This window comes from Corythoichthys intestinalis, chromosome 8 (genome assembly GCF_030265065.1).
Source record: "Corythoichthys intestinalis isolate RoL2023-P3 chromosome 8, ASM3026506v1, whole genome shotgun sequence".
Classification (NCBI taxonomy): domain Eukaryota; kingdom Metazoa; phylum Chordata; class Actinopteri; order Syngnathiformes; family Syngnathidae; genus Corythoichthys; species Corythoichthys intestinalis.
In genome coordinates, this window is record NC_080402.1 from 20,684,904 (window position 1) to 20,703,637 (window position 18,734).

At 40.5% G+C, this 18,734-nt stretch overlaps 2 protein-coding genes across 3 annotated transcripts in view; one reads left to right on the forward strand and one right to left on the reverse strand.

The window, feature by feature from the left end:
- The window catches only part of ctnna2 (catenin (cadherin-associated protein), alpha 2), a 464,321-nt gene that overhangs the window by 226,143 nt on the left and 219,444 nt on the right, over positions 1–18,734 (forward strand). The window lies entirely within an intron of this gene.
- On the reverse strand, positions 5,627–18,675 carry lrrtm1 (leucine rich repeat transmembrane neuronal 1). Its single transcript, XM_057842766.1, has one exon. It carries the CDS (start codon positions 17,582–17,584, stop codon positions 16,007–16,009), a length of 1,578 nt encoding a protein of 525 aa, XP_057698749.1. The 5' UTR covers positions 17,585–18,675; the 3' UTR covers positions 5,627–16,006.

Sequence of the window (18,734 nt, forward strand, 5' to 3'; positions counted from 1 at the left end):
AGGCTGTGAGTTGATCGGGTTACAGTTTCTTTGTGTAGATTATATTTACTCCGTCTTCCCTACTATAATGAGGACTAACACTGTAGGATAGTAAGGAATGTCAACGCCGCAACAACGTGGCCGCCGCGAGAACGCAGTGAAATGCGGCCGTTAAAGCTAATCAGCGAATGCACACCAGTCGCAGTGCGGCCGCGTGTTGCGTCCCAGAAGCGGCTCAACGAGATGCACGCGAAAACAACGGCAGAGTTTATTATTTGACACCAGACACGGCCCTCCTGCATCAATACTACTAGCTAGCATACCGGGCAGACGGGAAGTCACTCGTGTAAAAATACGGTGGATCTGGTCGATTTTCAAACTAATATGCAATCGTAACCCACTTTTTGAGTCCATCAGATCTCTTGAGATCTCTCTGGTAGATCGGGGCACAGTTGACTTGTCTTTGTTGATTTACAGTTGTTTTCTCTGCTATAATAATAACCAACACGGCCCCATATTCAATACAAAACCCTCCTACCACAACAAACATTCACATAATATTCACATAGGAACTAAAGTTATACAACATAAAATATACAATATAAATGAATACTACATCACATTTGTCAAATATAAACACATAGTAAAATAGATAATAGCCCATTTAAATAAAATAAATTGAAATGAGCTAAAACACCTGTATTTAAATAATAAGAATAATATACAGATCCTGCTTACACAATTAAATTTATTAATTTCTGTGTGGCGCTTTAACTTGAGAAAATCCACCAACCACCACTTCTCACTTCGGCACTGTAAATATTTTTCACCCTGGCACTTACATGCTCATACATTTCTCCGGGGAGAGTTGGGACGGGGCTTTACAGTCCCAGCCCGACTCCCCCCTGTTTTTAATGCACCACACACCAAGGTTGTGGGATGGTTGGGACCTGCTGGGGGGGGGGGGGGGGGGGGCCTCACGGCTGCCTCCTCACCACAGGCCCCGCCATCCCTGCACCTTTTTTAAATGCACCACACACATCATACTCCACAGGAGAGCTCTGGCAAAGGGCGGTGGGACGGGCGGCTGGACAGAAACTCCATGCTGCGGTCCCACTGCCCCAAGCCAAGCTCTCCTATTTTAATGCATACATTGCACTACCCTCCCCTCACACCCCCATCACGGTGCTGGGTGATGGCTGCCAGTCGGGAACCTGGCAGCCACAGTAATAGGGTGGTAGGTGGGTCCCACACTTTTTCTATATGGCGTGGCTCCCGGGGTGTGGCCTCCCCTCTGCCTCGGCTGCCGGCCGCGGGAGTGGGTTGGGGGGTCGGGTCTCCGATCTTGCGTCGCCCCATGGCAGTCCCTGGGCGTTCTCCTGCCTCCGCCTTCCCCTCTCTTCTCTGGCTGGGCGCCCGCCCTGCGCTCCGTCGCGGGTCGCTGGCTGGGCGCCGGTGTATCAGCGGGGTGTCGCCTGCACCGGCGGGGGGCCCTGCCTTGCCTGGGGCTTGGTGGGCCGCTGGGGGTCCCGTGGCGTGCCGTGCCGGTTGGGGGGCTGTGGCTCGTGGTCCGGGTGGGCGGGCGGGGGTGGGTGTAGGCGTGGGGTTGGTGATGCGTCCCCTCCTGCCATCCCTGAAGGCCGGTTGATGGGCGCGCGGGTGGCCCGGGGGACCACCCTGGGTCCCGGGGGGGGGTGACGGTGGCTCCTTTGCTGGGCGGTTGGAGGAGGGATGGGCTGCGCATGGATCCCCCCGCCCCCCCGCCCGCCCTCCCTCCCCGGGCTGGCTGGGTGTGGGCCGTGGCCCTGGGTTGGTGCCCGCGCGGTCTCTCCGCCCGTCTGCGTGGCTGTCGCGCGCCCGGTGGGGCTTGCGTGCTGCTGGATGTGGTAGGGCATGCTCGGGTTGGGGGTTCCGGTGCCGGGATTGGCGATGCGGCGGCGTAGGGTTGGTCGCCAACGGGCTTTCACTCATAAGAGATTCACACGATTACTGGGTTCTAGATCACAGAACTGATTTGTGTACACTCTACCCCTTTCAATCACTCAGTTTATAGTCTTATAGACACCCCCACCCCCATTCTCCTCTTTCACTGGCCAATAGGCCCCCACATGGTGTAAACCGGAAATACATCTCGCTGACGATAGCACCAGCATATTAGTAACTAGTTTAGATGTTCAATGTATTTCTTGTTGTTGTTTGTGTATGTGTTTCTTTTCTTTCTTCTCTTGTATTTCTTTTCTTCTGTCCCCCCATAATCCCTTCCTGTTCGCTGCTTTGTCATAATAAAAAGGTATTTTGAATGATCACAATGGGAGTATGTCAGACTCTCAATGTGAAACATTAAAACTGTTCAGAATCCGGGCACTTAGACTTCCATTCTCTGTGTCAAACAGCTGAACAGGACAGGTTTAAAAAAAAAAAAAAAAAAAAAAAAAAAAAAAAAATCTTAATATCTGCACATTTAAATATGTAAATTAAAGTGCAATCACATTCGTAAATGAATGACTTCTGGTTTTTGAAATGTAAATAAACCAATCTATTGTGATAAAATAACAAAATTGCAAAGACTGCATTAACCATCAAAGTGAAGTCTTGAAACAAATCTGAATACAGAAAAACATTGCAATAAAATAAATTAAATAATGCAAACTAGTTAAACTTGAGAGCAGCTGAGATCTGTCATGACAGAACATCACTTATATTTGGCGCCATTTAGCGTCGTGAGTGGGTATAACGTCTAGACCGTGAATATAAGACAACCCCCTCTTTTTCAGTCTTATTTCAATGCAAAAAACACCGTCTTATACGGTAATTGGGATGGAATCAAATTGTGACCTGTGAATCATGATATGAATCATATCGGTAGATATTAGGCAATACATACCAATACGCACAGTCTTGCTACACTTCTACATCCTTTAGTCTCAATGAGCAATTAGCACTGAACCCTCAAACCATCTATATTCTTGACATGCTTTCTATAGCCTCAAATCTATGCAAGAAGAGGCTTTTTTGTATGGTTTCTCTTGTTATTTCCTTTTCTTAGCTCCTGCTTCTGTACTGGTTTTATTATATCCTCACATTACTACAGGATTTTAGAATGATGGGTAACATATTGTGTATGTGCTTACTATGTGTGTACAATATATTGAAACTCATTTCCTTTGTACCTCTGTCATGAAAATATCTAAACTAAAAATACTAATCAACCTTTTTTCTCTCTCTTTTATGACATTCTCTCTGGGTCATTGCCTCATTGATTACAGGTAAGTGAATCTTTTGCATCTGTTTTTATTTCACTGGACTCAGTACATCATACAATAGGGAAATTCCTTCCCTTCTGAAGCACTTATGCAGGCCTGAATTTAAGCACAGTGCTTGGTAAAAGTAAACACAGTTTCCTTAGTTGACACTTGGAGAATGAAACATTCCCATTTATGCGACCAATCTCATTTGCTGCTCGAGATGCCAATCTGCCCTCTCAGACAGGGAGGAGAGAGGCAGCAGAGAGTGGGGAGAAAAGCATTTATCCACCCTGACACTGATCAGATAAACGGGAAATGATAAATGCTGTCTCTTTTTATTTCTTTTAACCTGGGTTAACTTTTTGCTTAAAACTGAGGGCCTACAGTTTTGCACTGTTGCCTTTGAAATATGTAATCAAAGCATCTCTGCGATTCAGTTTGTATGAGGCGATGTGGTTACAAATAGGGCTGCATGATACAGTTGTCATGGTGATTCATTTAGTAAAAGGGTGAATAAGAAGAGCTGAAAACTGCCTTATGGGCAAATGCTTTTTAGTTTATTTTTGAATCTGTGTTAGTTTATGAGGGATTTCCTTTCCCTGTATAAATAGTTGAATATTGAACGTCCACTTGAAAATTACACATTTTCCTAGAATAACTATTAGCCGGCCACATAAATTTTAGCTGTCTCCAATTTTATTATAGGCTTTTATTAAAGATCAGAGATGGCCAAAAATACACATTCTTCCAATGTTACAGTGCCTTGCAAAAGTATTCGGCCCCCTTGAATCTTGCAACCTTTCACCACATTTCAGGCTTCAAACATAAAGATATGAAATTAAATTTTTTGTCAAGAATCAACAACAAGTGGGACACAATCGTGAAGTGGAACAACATTTATTGAATAATTTAAACTTTTTTAACAAATAAAAAACTGAAAAGTGGGGCGTGCAATATTATTCGGCCCCTTTATTTTCAGTGCAGCAAACTCACTCCAGAAGTTCAGTGAGGATCTCTGAATGATCCAATGTTGTCCTAAATGACCGATGATGATAAATAGAATCCACCTGTGTGTAATCAAGTCTCCGTATAAATGCACCTGCTCTGTGATAGTCTCAGGGTTCTGTTTAAAGTGCAGAGAGCATTATGAAAACCAAGGAACACACCAGGCAGGTCCGAGATACTGTTGTGGAGAAGTTTAAAGCCGGATTTGGATACAAAAAGATTTCCCAAGCTTTAAACATCTCAAGGAGCACTGTGCAAGCCATCATATTGAAATGGAAGGAGCATCAGCCCACTGCAAATCTACCAAGACCCGGCCGTCCTTCCAAACTTTCTTCTCAAACAAGGAGAAAACTGATCAGAGATGCAGCCAAGAGGCCCATGATCACTCTGGATGAACTGCAGAGATCTACAGCTGAGGTGGGAGAGTCTGTCCATAGGACAACAATCAGTCGTACACTGCACAAATCTGGCCTTTATGGAAGAGTGGCAAGAAGAAAGCCATTTCTCAAAGATATCCATAAAAAGTCTGTTTAAAGTTTGCCACAAGCCACCTGGGAGAAACACCAAACATGTGGAAGAAGGTGCTCTGGTCAGATGAAACCAAAATTGAACTTTTTGGCCACAATGCAAAACGATATGTTTGGCGTAAAAGCAACACAGCTCATCACCCTGAACACACCATCCCCACTGTCAAACATGGTGGTTGCAGCATCATGGTTTGGGCCTGCTTTTCTTCAGCAGTGACAGGGAAGATGGTTAAAATTGACGGGAAGATGGATGCAGCCAAATACAGGAACATTCTGGAAGAAAACCTGTTGGTATCTGCACAAGACCTGAGACTGGGACGGAGATTTATCTTCCAACAGGACAATGATCCAAAACATAAAGCCAAATCTACAATGGAATGGTTCAAAAATAAACGTATCCAGGTGTTAGAATGGCCAAGTCAAAGTCCAGACCTGAATCCAATCGAGAATCTGTGGAAAGAGCTGAAGACTGCTGTTCACAAACACTCTCCATCCAACCTCACTGAGCTCGAGCTGTTTTGCAAGGAAGAATGGGCAAGAATGTCAGTCTCTCGATGTGCAAAACTGATAGAAACATACCCCAAGCGACTTGCAGCTGTAATTGGAGCAAAAGGTGGCGCTACAAAGTATTAACGCAAGGGGGCCAAATAATATTGCACGCCCCACTTTTCAGTTTTTTATTTGTTAAAAAAGTTTAAATTATCCAATAAATTTTGTTCCACTTCACAATTGTGTCCCACTTGTTGTTGATTCTTGACATAAAATTAAAATTTTATATCTTTATGTTTGAAGCCTGAAATGTGGCGAAAGGTTGCAAGGTTCAAGGGGGCCGAATACTTTTGCAAGGCACTGTAGGTTATGATTAGGTTGAGAATGTCTACCTCCATCACAGAGGCTGATGAGACACATAATGTGACATTTAATATACATATTTAAATACATACTGTATGGCTACAAGGATATTCACATATAATTTTTAAATCTCATCTTTAAAAATGCCTCAGTATATATATATATATATATATATATATATATATATATTTTAACAAACTTTCTTCCACAACAAATACCTGAGGAAGTTACTTTTACTTTACTCCACGTGTATTTTTTGTCCCTTTTACTAGGTTAGGTTATGATGCATTATAGGTACAGTGGTTTACAACGGTACCTCGATGAGATTGCTTCGACACACAGTCTTTTCGACATCCGATGTAAAATTTGACTCGCCAAATGTTTCTACATCTGACGACTTACATTACACATACATTACATTATTATAGGTATTATTACTATTATTATAGTATTATTTCAATTTGTATTCATAATTTATTTGCTTTGCTCTGTTTAATTGCTATTTGCAATAGTACCAGCAGTATTTATTAAGGATTTAGTGGAGGTTTTCGGGCTGTGGAATGAATTAATGGAATTATAATGTATTCTTATGGGAAACCCCTGCTCAACATACCACCATTTTGACTTACAAACAAGGTCCTGGAACGAATTAACTTTGTATGTCGAGTAGGGGTGTGACAAAATATTGAAATGGTGATATATTGTGATACTTTGTATCCCAAAAGGTTATCGATATGCGCCTGCCAAGAATCGAGATAGCATTAAAAAAAAAAAATAAATAAAAAAATCTTCCACCATAATAGTGTCTCAGTTAACTCTTAGGCTGCACTGACTGTGCTCGATGTCAAATCCATTTAGACTGTGAATGTTCGTTCATTCGAAACCAGAGCATTCACAGTCATTCTGTCCGATTTTCAGGGCATTTAGGGGTCATTTCCTGTTGAGTTTGAGTCACTGCCTATTCATTTGTGTGATTTCCAGGTCATTTCCTATTCTGTAACGCAAAATAAAAAGGAAGTGACCCATAAAATAACCCAAAATCAACAGGAAGTAACTGAAAATCAACAGGTAAATGATCTTAAATGGCCCAAAATTACCTCATTGCCTGCCATCGGCTGCCACTGATGGCAATAGACGTTCAATCCGTTTAAAGTGGGAGGGATGGCTGCCACCCTCCCAGTTCAAATGGATTGGACGTCTACTAGTGATAAAGTCATTCCTATTCACAGCAGAAGCTTGTTTTTCTGTTTATTACCGTATTTTTCAGACTACAAGTCGCACCTGAGTATAAGTCGCATCACTCATAAAATGCCCCACGAAGAGAGAAAAAACAAAAAACAAAACATATAAGTCGCACGGGAGTATAAGTCACATTTTTGGGGGAAATTTACTTGATAAAATCCAACACATAGAACAGATATGTAATTTTGAAAAGCAATTTAATATAAAAATACAATAGAGAACAACATGCTGAATAAGTGTACAGTGTACAGTGCATGAACAACGAAATGTGAATATACTGTCCTGACCAGGACGCTACGACTCGGTCCTGGCTATACAGCGAGCTAAACTCCCAAATGACGATGCTGGACGTACGTATAATTTGCTGAATCAATTTCGTCCTCGATAAATAAATGATAATTAGGTGCTATTACAGCAATGACACAAATGGTTAGCATGCGTTTGCTAGCATTAGCACATTGTTCAAACAACCACACAACTGGCTCTAAGTGTCCGCACAAGTGGCTCTAAGTGTCCGATCTCGGGTGGAAAACACACAACAACAACAACAACAACAGAAAAGATGATACACACAGGCGTTGCCTTTGTAGAAATATTTTACAAGCATAAACAATGAACGTAGGTTCGCAGCCGTGTTTCTCTCTCGCTAATTCGCCCTCTCATTCAGAGTTACGTAGCTGTCAGTCGTCTTCTGGCGTGTGAGCGCTTGTCTTCACGTAAACAAGCGTGAGTGCGCCCCCACGTGGGGGCGTGAAAGCGCCCACGTACTAAAAGCATGCATTTCAATATAATACAATTGAACACTAGAGGTGGGAATCTTTGGGCACCTAACGATTATGATTCAGAGGCAACGATTCGATTATAAATTGATTATTGATGACACCCACAAACCCCCCAAGTTATTAGCTGCTTTAAATGTTTCGTACATTAGTTACAAAAATTGTACAAAAAGCCTCTCAGGCTTAAATGAGCGACTATGTTAGTATCAAGTTAACAGTTCAAAACAGTAAATAAAATATTCAAGTCCCCATTCTGTATCAGCAGCTTTAAACTATTTTTTAATTAATTTAATGTTGTGAATCAACCGTTAAAAAATTTAGACATGTGAAACTTTAGACATGTGAAAGTTTTAAAATCGTTTTAAAGATAGTTTCAACTTAGGATTTTGCCGATTTAGGAGTATTTTAGATAAAAAGTTAATTAAATTTGCTACAACATAAGATGGCGGCTGTTTACCAAAGCCGGCAAGTCTGTCATTTTGCATCTAGTTTTCAATACATGTGCTGCTAACGCCATTGAGTCTGTCATCATGTATCTAGTTCTATATACATGATATCTATTACCTACCGTAACATGATATGGACGTAGTTTGTAGCGGCTGTCGGCAGCAGTCAGGTATTATTGTTTTTTTTTTTTTTTTTCTAGCGGCATGAGTTGAGCCAGAGCCGTGAGTTGAGCATTGTCATTAGCCGGGTAATGACAAACATGATGTTCACTCTGGGCACGCAATGTGGTCCGTTCCTCATTGTGTCCCAAAGATCGCGCTGACTGTGTTTTAGTTCCGCTTTACTTGACATATTTCAATAATCTGAATTTGGATGTTTGTGAATTGTTCTCGAATCTTGCACGACCGAATCGCGAATAATCTTAAGAATCGGAAATTTCGCTCACTTCTATTGAACACACATTGCCAAAGGCAGAACGCGGACGTGGCCATAGCTATTAAGAGTTATTCAGATATCTATAGTATAAAGAACATGCTAACAAGTTTACCAAACACTCAGTGTGACTCCAAAACACCAAAATAACATGTGAAATGATATCATAATGTGTTAGTAATTTCACACATACTGTAAGTCACTCCTGAGTATAAGTCGCACCCCCAGCCAAACTATGAAAAAAAACTGTGACTTATAGTCTGAAAAATACAGTTTTTTGTAGTATATTCTAGAATGATTTCCTGACCAATGTAACGATAATTGTTCTATCACCATATTGTCAGATCATCATTATTGTGAGCTTTGATGTCCCCACTCCTAATATTGTCGAGGTACCACTGTATATATTCCGGCAACATTTGCAGTTGTAGTTTTTATTGCCAATAACATAAAATGGTTTATTTTATTTATTCATTTAAATTTTGACTGAACAGTTTCAGAGCTGTTGTTACTTCAGACTTATGTATAAATTGTATAAAATAATGTATACATTTTCCCTTAAAATCTTGCTAATGCATTAACTATTTTGTGGTTAACAAGACCATTAAATAGATCAAATAAATAAGTAAATCAAATCAAAAGTTATATTAGTATGTATGGATTATAATGGATAAAACTAAAAACCTCAGTTCAGTCCTTGGTAAAGCTTTTTAGTTCAGCCACCGTAATACCCTGAATATTAGGGACTGACCCACATGTGCTATTAGACTGGTTACATAGAGTCCCAGATGTAGACCCAGCTGTTGCCACGTATTATCGCACAGTCTGACCCTGATGTTTAATTTTAAGTGTGAGGCAAAGCATTAGTAAAAATCGACATAGCCTTAGTAAATTCAAAACAAAACTCCTAATGTATAATAATGACCATACTGATGAACAATAATGATGACCATTAATTCGCAGTACCTTTATCTTCATCTGGCTCTTTGTAATGAATATTCAGCCTCCAACCTTGCCCTCATTCTCTTAGCACTTTCACCCTCCACAGCAGCAGCCACAGGTCTACCTACTGTGCCATATGTAGGTAAGAATAATGACTCCTCCGTGATTATTATTTATTCAGAGGCACCCATACTGCATGTAAATGAGGCATTCGCTATAGACCGCCCGCAAAATTAGCCCAAGTAATGAATGTAATTAAAGTCCCCTATTGGACCTTTGTCTCTTTTAATAAAGTTACTATTCTGACAGTTTCCTCCTTTTATAGGAGGGGAGGGATTGTTGTACGAGAACTGCAGTAAATGCAAATCTAGTTATTATTCAAAACAAGACAATTTCTGCAAGCTTAAAGTGTATGTTTCGTATGCTCATTTCGTTTAATTTATTCACAGCATGCATTAGTGGGGTATGTAAACAAAAGGCTTTCCTTGATTTTTCATCTAGTAATATCGTAGTGAAAGGAAGATGACATTTACACAGGAGTGCACAATAAGAGAAATGGTCTGACATGGTTTTGGGTTCACAGTGCCATTCATTATTAGCGTGCTGATCCTGATTATAACCCACCTGTTATAAAAGAAGCAGTGCAAAGCCACCCACACATTGCCATTCGTCATCACCATCTCCTTGCAGACTACTGCAGTACATGCCACCCGTGATTTAGCTCTGCATCTAGTTATGAGGGGGTGTTAAATGTTTATTATGCAGCACAGGCCTCGCCCCAATGACACGGCAGAATGTTGCTCAATCAATACCCCTCACAGGAAGCTAGGTTAATTTGTTTTTTCAAGGATTTCGTTTTTGTGTCAAGGTGTTTGTTGCAAGCGGTTTCTTATTGGGTTGTCTGCAGAGTGACGTTTTGTCATAAACGCCCACGCTGAGGTACAAAGCTGTTACCCCTTCCAGCTCGTTAAACACTCACAATTGGTCGGCAGATCGAGCTGTCAAAATATGATATGCCAAGTCTGTTTGGAGGATGGTTGGAGCACTGGCTAGGGCCAAGAGTACAGCTTCAGCGTTAGCATCTATTTTTTTATTAATTTGCAGCTATTGTGTCCATTTTTCCAACCAGTTTGAGACATTACATATGCCAACATATTAAACTGGTAGTACTTGAACTAACTCAAAGATCGGATTACATGCTTAGACAGACTAATTGCATTGTTTAGGGTCTTTGACATGTAATGTTTGACCTTTTAAATTACGTTCACACTCAACAGAATCTTCGTCTTTGTTCGTTTCACCACGTTTCAGGTCTGGATTACTGTGACCTTTATTGTTTGGATCAGTAGTTGCATCCCATTGTAAACCTACAATTGTTTCTCTCATTATATGCCCCGTTATTGACCTACATCACAGTATTTCTGGGTCTGTTGTGCTGATTACATGTACATGTGCTCAGTTATGCACACGTAACACTACGAATGAGCACATATTGTATGTCATGCAGCTGGCAAGCAGCTGGGCTCATAACACATAATGCTCAATAAGAAGTAAAATATGACATGTGTCAGACAGTCATCAGAATACCATGTTGTTGCAGGGTGACAATTGTTCAGCTGGAAGGACTTGACATTTGGAGCCTGAGCATTAGAAAGAGTACTTTTGCAGACAAGACAATATTGCTAAAACCGTAGTTGTTGGGCCTTGAGCCAACCCTTTCCTTAAACTAAGTTAAATAGTCACAAGCCCAATCACTCTTCCACTCTCAGAGTCAATTGGCTGCACTATTCTTTTTGGGTTAATAGTCAAACAATAAAATGCAATCGATCTTATTACAATTATTTATCAAAAATATAATACTGAGGTGTAATTTATCATGCTAGGTATTTTGTTCACCATTCAACTCAATTGATTTTCATTGAACATCATTTATCTTGTCAGCCAACAGATATTTTCCCCTCTGGGAATTATTACCCCTAGCGTTCGACAAGCAGAGATATGATCTGTTGTCGGTTATACCGACTGTTGTGTTTCCCCCCCTATATTTATAGTTGTTATTGTCTGAAAGTAACAGTGAACGGCCGGGTACAAGGGAAAGAGAAAGTAAAGGTGAACAGCAAGGGTTACAAGTTGAAAGTAGTTTAATGTCAGTCCTTATGACTTCAAGCTCTTAAAATATTCAGTTGTTCTCCATAACCTTTTTGCTCCCACCCCTTATTTAAAAAAAAAAAAAAATTAACTGAAAGCAATGATGGTGCCAACATTACCCTCAATGCCAGATCCCATCCAATATTCATACAAATGAAACTTTGCACTCTTGAAATTCATCAACTGCATGTCAAACAGACTGTGACATACCTTGAAGGACAAGTAAGGACAAAATTACTTGACATATATGATGATGAGAGAATAATTTGGATATATATCCCCATTCTTAAATCCCATTGTAAATGCAGCCGTTCGCACTTGCTGGGTATCAACTTATGATTAACAGCCAATTCCTCAAATTGATCAAATATGAACTGGATCATGAATCTCACATGACAACTAATAACCATTATCCTTCTCTGAAACATGTTCACTGGAAAATGACCTCAAAGTTGAATAGTTCACTCCCTTAACATTAGAAGGGTTATGGTGTTGTAGATTTGACTATGCATAAGACAGTTTTTCCTTCAGTTTTTCGTACAAATCATTGTTTACCCAATTGACATGGTTGGACTCCTTAAAATATGTTCTTTCTTTTTATAGATCTTAATTTTGAGAATGTTATTGAAGGATGTAAAGAATAATTTCCCTCCACTTAAAAGTAATACCGTATTTTTCGGACTATAAGTTTTTTTTTTTTTTTTTTCATAGTTTGGCTGGGGGTGCGACTTATACTCAGGAGCGACTTACGTGTGAAATTATTAACACATTATGATATCATTTCACATGTTATTTTGGTGTTTTGGAGTGACACTGATGGTTTGGTAAAATTGTTAGCATGTTCTTTATGCTATAGCTATCTCAATAACTCTTAATAGCTATGGCCACGTTCGCGTCCTGCCTATGGCAATGTGTGTTCAATTGTATTATTGACTTTTTTTATATTGAAATGCATGCTTTGAGTTTGTGGTGCTTTCACGCCCACGTGGGGGCACACTCGCACTTGTGTATGTGAAGAAGACTGACAGCTACGCAGCTCTGAGTGAGTGGGTGAGTTAGCGAGAGAGAAACAAGGCTGCGAACCTACGTTCATTGTTTATGCTTGTAAAATATCTCTACAGAGGCAAGGCCTGTGTGTATCATCTTTTTTGTTGTTGTTGTTGTTGTGTGTTTTCCAACCGCGATCGGACACTTAGAGCCAGTTGCATGGTTGTTTGAACGATGTGCTAACCGTTTGTGTCATTGCTGTAATAGCACCTAACTATTAGAGGTGGGAATCTTTGGGCACCTAACGATTCATCAATTATTTACCCCCCCCCCCCCCCCCCCAATCAGTTCCAAAGTTGTTCAAAAATACTCTCAGGTTAAACCAAACTAATATTTTATTATCAAGTTAATTGCTAAAATCAGTAGAAATCGGTTAACAGGTAAAATCAGTAAATTAAATAATGTCCCCATAAAGTCCCCATTCTGAATCAGCAGCTTTAAACTACATTCAATTAATTTATTGATGTGAATGAACCGTTAAAATTGTTATAATTTATATCGTTATTCCATAATTTCCCTTCTGCCTACTTTCGACATGTCAAAGTTTTAAAACTGTTTCTTCATTTAAAGATCGATTCAAGTCAAGATTTTGCCGATTTAGGTGTATTTTAGATAAAACGTTATTTAGGTTCGCTACAACACAGCCTTCAAGAGAAGTCTACTGCTTTAAGATGTTTACAACGCGGCAACTACTAAACTGCAAGTCTGTTATTTCACATCTACTTCTCTTTAAATTTTTTTACGCTGGTGTCGTCTGTCAATTTCCATCTAGTTCTACATATATGTGATATCTATTATAGCCGTATGTGTCCGTATTTTTGTAGCAACTAGCAACTGGGCATTGTTTGAAGCAGCTGTCGGCCGCACTCAGGTATTATTGTTTTTTTTATCTAGCGGCATGAGTTGTACATAATATTTACTCTCGGTCCGTTCTTCATTGCGTCCCGAAGACCGCACTAACAGTGTTTTAGTTCTGCTTTACCTGGTATAATTCAATAATCGGAATTTGGATGTTTGTGAATCGTTTCCCGAATCTTCCATGGCCGAATCGCGAATAATTTAAGAATTGGAAATTTCACGTGCCTCTACTAATGATCATTTATTTACGTTGATGCGAAACTGTTTGGTATCAAGGACAAAATAGATTCAGCAAATTATACGGACGTCCAGCATAGTCATTTGGGAGTTTAGCTCGCTGTATAGCCAGGACCGAGCCGTAGTGTCCTGGTGAGAACAGTATATTCGCATTTCGTTGTTCATACACTGTACACTGTACACTTATTCAGCATGTTGTTCTCTATTTTTATATTAAATTGCCTTTCAAGATGACATATCTGTTGTATGTGTTGGATTTTATCAAGTAAATTTCCCCCAAAAACGCAACTTATACTCCGGTGCGACTTATTATGTTTTCCTTTTTTTTCTCTTTGTTGGCCATTTTAGGGCGTGTGCGACTTATATTCAGGTGCGACTTGTAGTCTGAAAAATGGTAATTACCAAACATACTATATTTTATCCAATATGTATCATTTTTGTTTCATCCTTGCATACAAAACCACGGCCTTCTACCGTAAATTACATTGGTTTTATAACCAATCCAGTCATTGGTAATGATCTCAGTAAAAGTAAAGTGATTGCTCAAATTCAATGAAATGCTGTAAAAATTCTGAGCATGTAGCATGCGAACCTCTGTGTTCCCATTGGCCTTATTTAGTCCAAAACTCATGCATGGCCTTTGTCCTTTATTAGAAAGATTGTCTTGACAGAACACGTTTGTTTTGTCCTGTTTTTTTTCTTTTTTTTTTTTTTTTATTCCTGCTGAATGACACTTTGGAAACATAATTTTAATTTATATCAAAATAACACCAAATGATGCTGTGACACTCCCCCCATACACACCCACAAAATCCATTGCAAAGTCATTATATCCTTCTCCTGCTGTGTGAGTTGAATTTGACTCTAGTGTACAATAGGCAAAAGGCATCCACACTCTGTAAGTATATGCACACTAGAGAGCAGTCTGTTCCCTCTTTCTGCAGTTGTTGAGACCATCCATCTCCATTTTACAGTCCCCACCTACTATCACAAAATACAGCAGCTCATGTCAAACAACAGAGGAAATGAAACATCTGTACACAACACCAAAAAAAGTATATATACAGTATACAATATATGTATATCTATATATTTATATACACATGAAGATGTGTACAACAAACAGTTTACATAACATGAAAACACATAATATTGTATGTTCAAATCTCCCTTGAAGCTGGTGGATTACTCTATTTTAGTGATTTAAATCTGCATTTAAATTATAAGTAGATCTGCCTTAGATGGAATATGGCACATGTGCTTGATTTAGTGAAGCCACCGGTAAAGCCAAAAAAGAGAAAGCAACGAGTGGCGTAGATTTAATACATTTGATGTTTTTCTTTCTTTACTTTGATGGTACACGTTATAATACAAAAGTGTGCCGACTGATCGAAATAATCACTTGATCAAGCTATATCGAAGCAAAAGAGGGTCAAACTACACTGCAATTTAACTGACACAGTGTATCATAAAGCAACACACGTGAGCAAAATAGAGTGGGTAAAAAGTAGACCATGGATATTACATATTAGATTCACTCGTCACTCAGCCCCTTTCACATCTAGTTTGATAGCTAGTTTTGTTGTTATGTTTTTGGTCAGAGGATTGCAGAGATATTGCACACCAAGCAATGCTGTCATCAATACTTTCTGATAAGTGTCTCACATACAAATAAATTCTCTGTGAATAGCCATTTATTTATTTAAACATTTTTTTTTTTAAGTTTACAAAAGAAATATCTTGATCAGATGTATCCACAGTTGCACTTCTTTTTGTTTTTACAGTTGTATCTTTACAATTTTATTCCAACTTAAATATGTTTTATACACGTTAGATCTTTGTGACATAGTGTTTTCCATTATACAAATGTTTTTATTTTGTATTTTTATGTGTGTATGCGTGTGTGTCCACAGTTTAAATACACATCCTGTAGTAGAAAGACACATTAAAGCTAAAATATCCATTAGTCAGGGGGAAAAAAAATAAATGTGTGCAGCTTCAGATGAATTCCTCTCAGTGTTGCTATTGCATCAACAGTTCCAAAAGTCAGGCGCCCATTTTGGCTCAAATCAGTAAAGAAACGGCAGGAAATCCACAGCAAAATGATCAGCTGCATAAAGCAAATTCATTCCATATCACAGTGAGAAGCTGTTTAAAGTGTGGCCATAATTTACATGTAATCCTTTGTTCCAGTGTAACAAAAAGAATACTAATACTTTTCTCGTAGTCAATTAATCAAGGGTGACAACGTGCTATCAGCCTCAGGTCACACCTCGCATTCCCGAGAAGGTTGCTGTTGGCAAGTACACGAGCCATATTCATTGATGATTACCAGGGCTCCCTCAATATGGTTAGGCTTATAGTCAACATAGTACTCCGGTGTAGAAATTGTAGCCATCTGCTGCATGCTTTGCTTCTGCTTCTGTTTACGACGCTGACTGCTGAAACACTGCCTCATTTGTCTTATTCCGGCTGGAAAGCACTTCCATGACACATACAACATAAGCACAATGATGAGGAAGGAAAAAATGAGTGCCATTGTGCCAGTCACAACCTTGTGGATCTGCATGGTGCTCTCCAGGTCGTCGTGTCCCACTGTGACAGTGAAAGAACTGGTGACCACTTCACCGCCCTCACCGTCATACGGGTTGGGGGTAAAAGGGCCTAGGAACACAGAGCCACCTTGGACCAGGTCCCTTGTAGAGGCATACAGACCTGCTGAGGTAACTTCCAGTGTGGGATCGTCACAGAGCTGAAAAGCGTAGACAGCATCCAAGACATCCTCACCTTGTGCAGTGTCTGGGCTTGAACACAGTAGTGAATTGTCACGTTGCCCTTTAAAGGCACTCAACCAAGAGGCCAAGGCACAAACGTTGCGACTGCATTCCCAGTCGTTCCCTCCCAGGGTAATGCTGTTTAGGGAGGACCATGAATCCAGGATGCGTTGGTCCATAGAGGTCAAGCGATTGGAGTCTAGCATCAACACCTTGAGGTTGGGTGCACCCTCAAAAACATGTGGCTCGATGTATTCAATTTCATTGGCAGATAAGTCAATCTTTTCCAAGAAATGCCATGTCCATTCCAGGGTATTGACAACAATAGTTGCTCGATTGTTGTGCATATACAGGGTGCGTAAAGAGATTAGTCGAGGGAAATGGGCGAGGTTGACTTTAACTAGCTCATTGTGCTCAAGATGCAACTCTGTCAGCTTGAAGAGTCCCGCGAAGGAGTTCCTTGCCAGACTTTGCAGTTGGTTGTATCCCAAGTCGAGAAACTGCATGCTCCGGCAGTCTTGAAAAATCCGTACTGGCACAAATTTGAGAGCGTTGTAGCGCAAATGCAGATTAGTAAGCTTTCGAAGGCCATGAAACAAGTCAGGCTCAAGGGCCTGCAGCCTGTTGTATGAGACATCCAGGATGCGCAAGTTTGGGAGGGGCCTAAAGGTACCATTTGGCAGACTCTCAATTCGGTTGCTGCTCAGGTCCAATTCCTTTACCCGCCTTAGCTTGTCAAAGGCAGCCTCCTCCACAATGTCAATGTTGTTGTGATCAAGGTAGAGCCAGGTGAGCTGTGACAACCCGACCAGTTGGCCTTCACGTAGTTCAGTCAAGTTGTTCTCTCGCATTGACAAGCCCAAGGCGCTGCTCAAATTTTGGGGAATGTCTGTGAGATTCAACCCTTCGCAGTACAGCAGCTTGCTGTCGCAGCGGCACAGTTTCGGACAAACCCCCTCCACCATGGGAAACAGTCTTAAAAAAATGACCAATGAACACAGTAACAACCCAGGGGGCTTCTTCACTGGCCACTTTAAATACAGTCCAATTAAAAGGAAATCCATCAGCATTAATATCCAGGGATTTTACCAAGCTAATGTCCATTCACTCTGGATATTGTCTGTCCACCTATCAAATCATATGCAGCACATTATATGTTTTTTTTGTTTGTTTGTTTTTTGTTTTGTTCCCCTTTGTTTTTATTTTATCTTAATACAAAATCAGTTCTGTTCTCATTAGGTCAGCTAAGAAAATCCTTGTCCAAAATACAAAAAAAAAAAAAGTATCTCGGCTAATGATTTAGATCAAACGGTGGGTGGAGAGGAAGGATAAAAAAACTGTCCTCATGGATCAATTTTATCTGAAAAGATTCCTACTCACCCCTATCCAAAAGCTGACAATCTCCATTCAGCGTCTCGCTTTGTACCCCGACACTAATTATGTGCGGATCTAAAAAGGACCCCACTGTGGTACAAATTCACCATCACTCCCTCCCCTCTCTCCTTTCAGTGGACACCAGATCCTTGGCAGGCTTACAATGTCTTAGTTCTCCTCAAGTGAAAGAGACAGAAAGAGAAGGAATCCAAGTGAAGAGATGGTAGAAAGCGCAAGTTCCTCAGTCTGCATGCATGAGCTCGGTCCACTCAGCTCCTCCGCAGTCCTTTGCTGCAATGATCATGAGGAGAAGAGTACATTTAAAAAATATGTTTGCTTTCTTCTCCTTTACTTGCTTAAGTTTCAGCAGGTCTGAGAGGATATATTTTATCGCCCATCTCTGGTAGCAGTCATTAACTTGTAAGGTTTAAATCCATCCAAGCGGTTAATCATGCTTTCAGTGATGGATGCTGGCGGGAGAAAAATAAATAAATAAGAAGGTGAACCCAGTTCACTGCTGTCTTATGTGACAATATTCCATGTCATTAGCTCATCTGGGTGGGGGAAAAAAAAGTAATATCAGCCTCTTGCATCCCCAGCGGCTTGCGGGTTCTCCTCGTTCTCCAGTTGATTTCTTTCAGCCGTCTGGATGAGGGTGCCGAAGGTTAGTGTTGGTAGGCAAGCAGGGGTGGTAAATATGGAAGGCAAAGGAGCGCACAATCCCTCGCAGCGGACCGGTACACCGATAGTGCATGCAGAAACACAGACTGTTCACTGAGTGTCGTAAGCCACTCACAATTCAGAGTGCTCTCTCTCTCTCTCTCTCTCTCTCTCTCTCTCTCTCTC

Excerpts from the sequence above, each read along its gene's own strand:
- lrrtm1 (XM_057842766.1), bottom strand. The coding sequence starts at position 17,584 with ATGCTGATGGATTTCCTTTTAATTGGACTGTATTTAAAGTGGCCAGTG.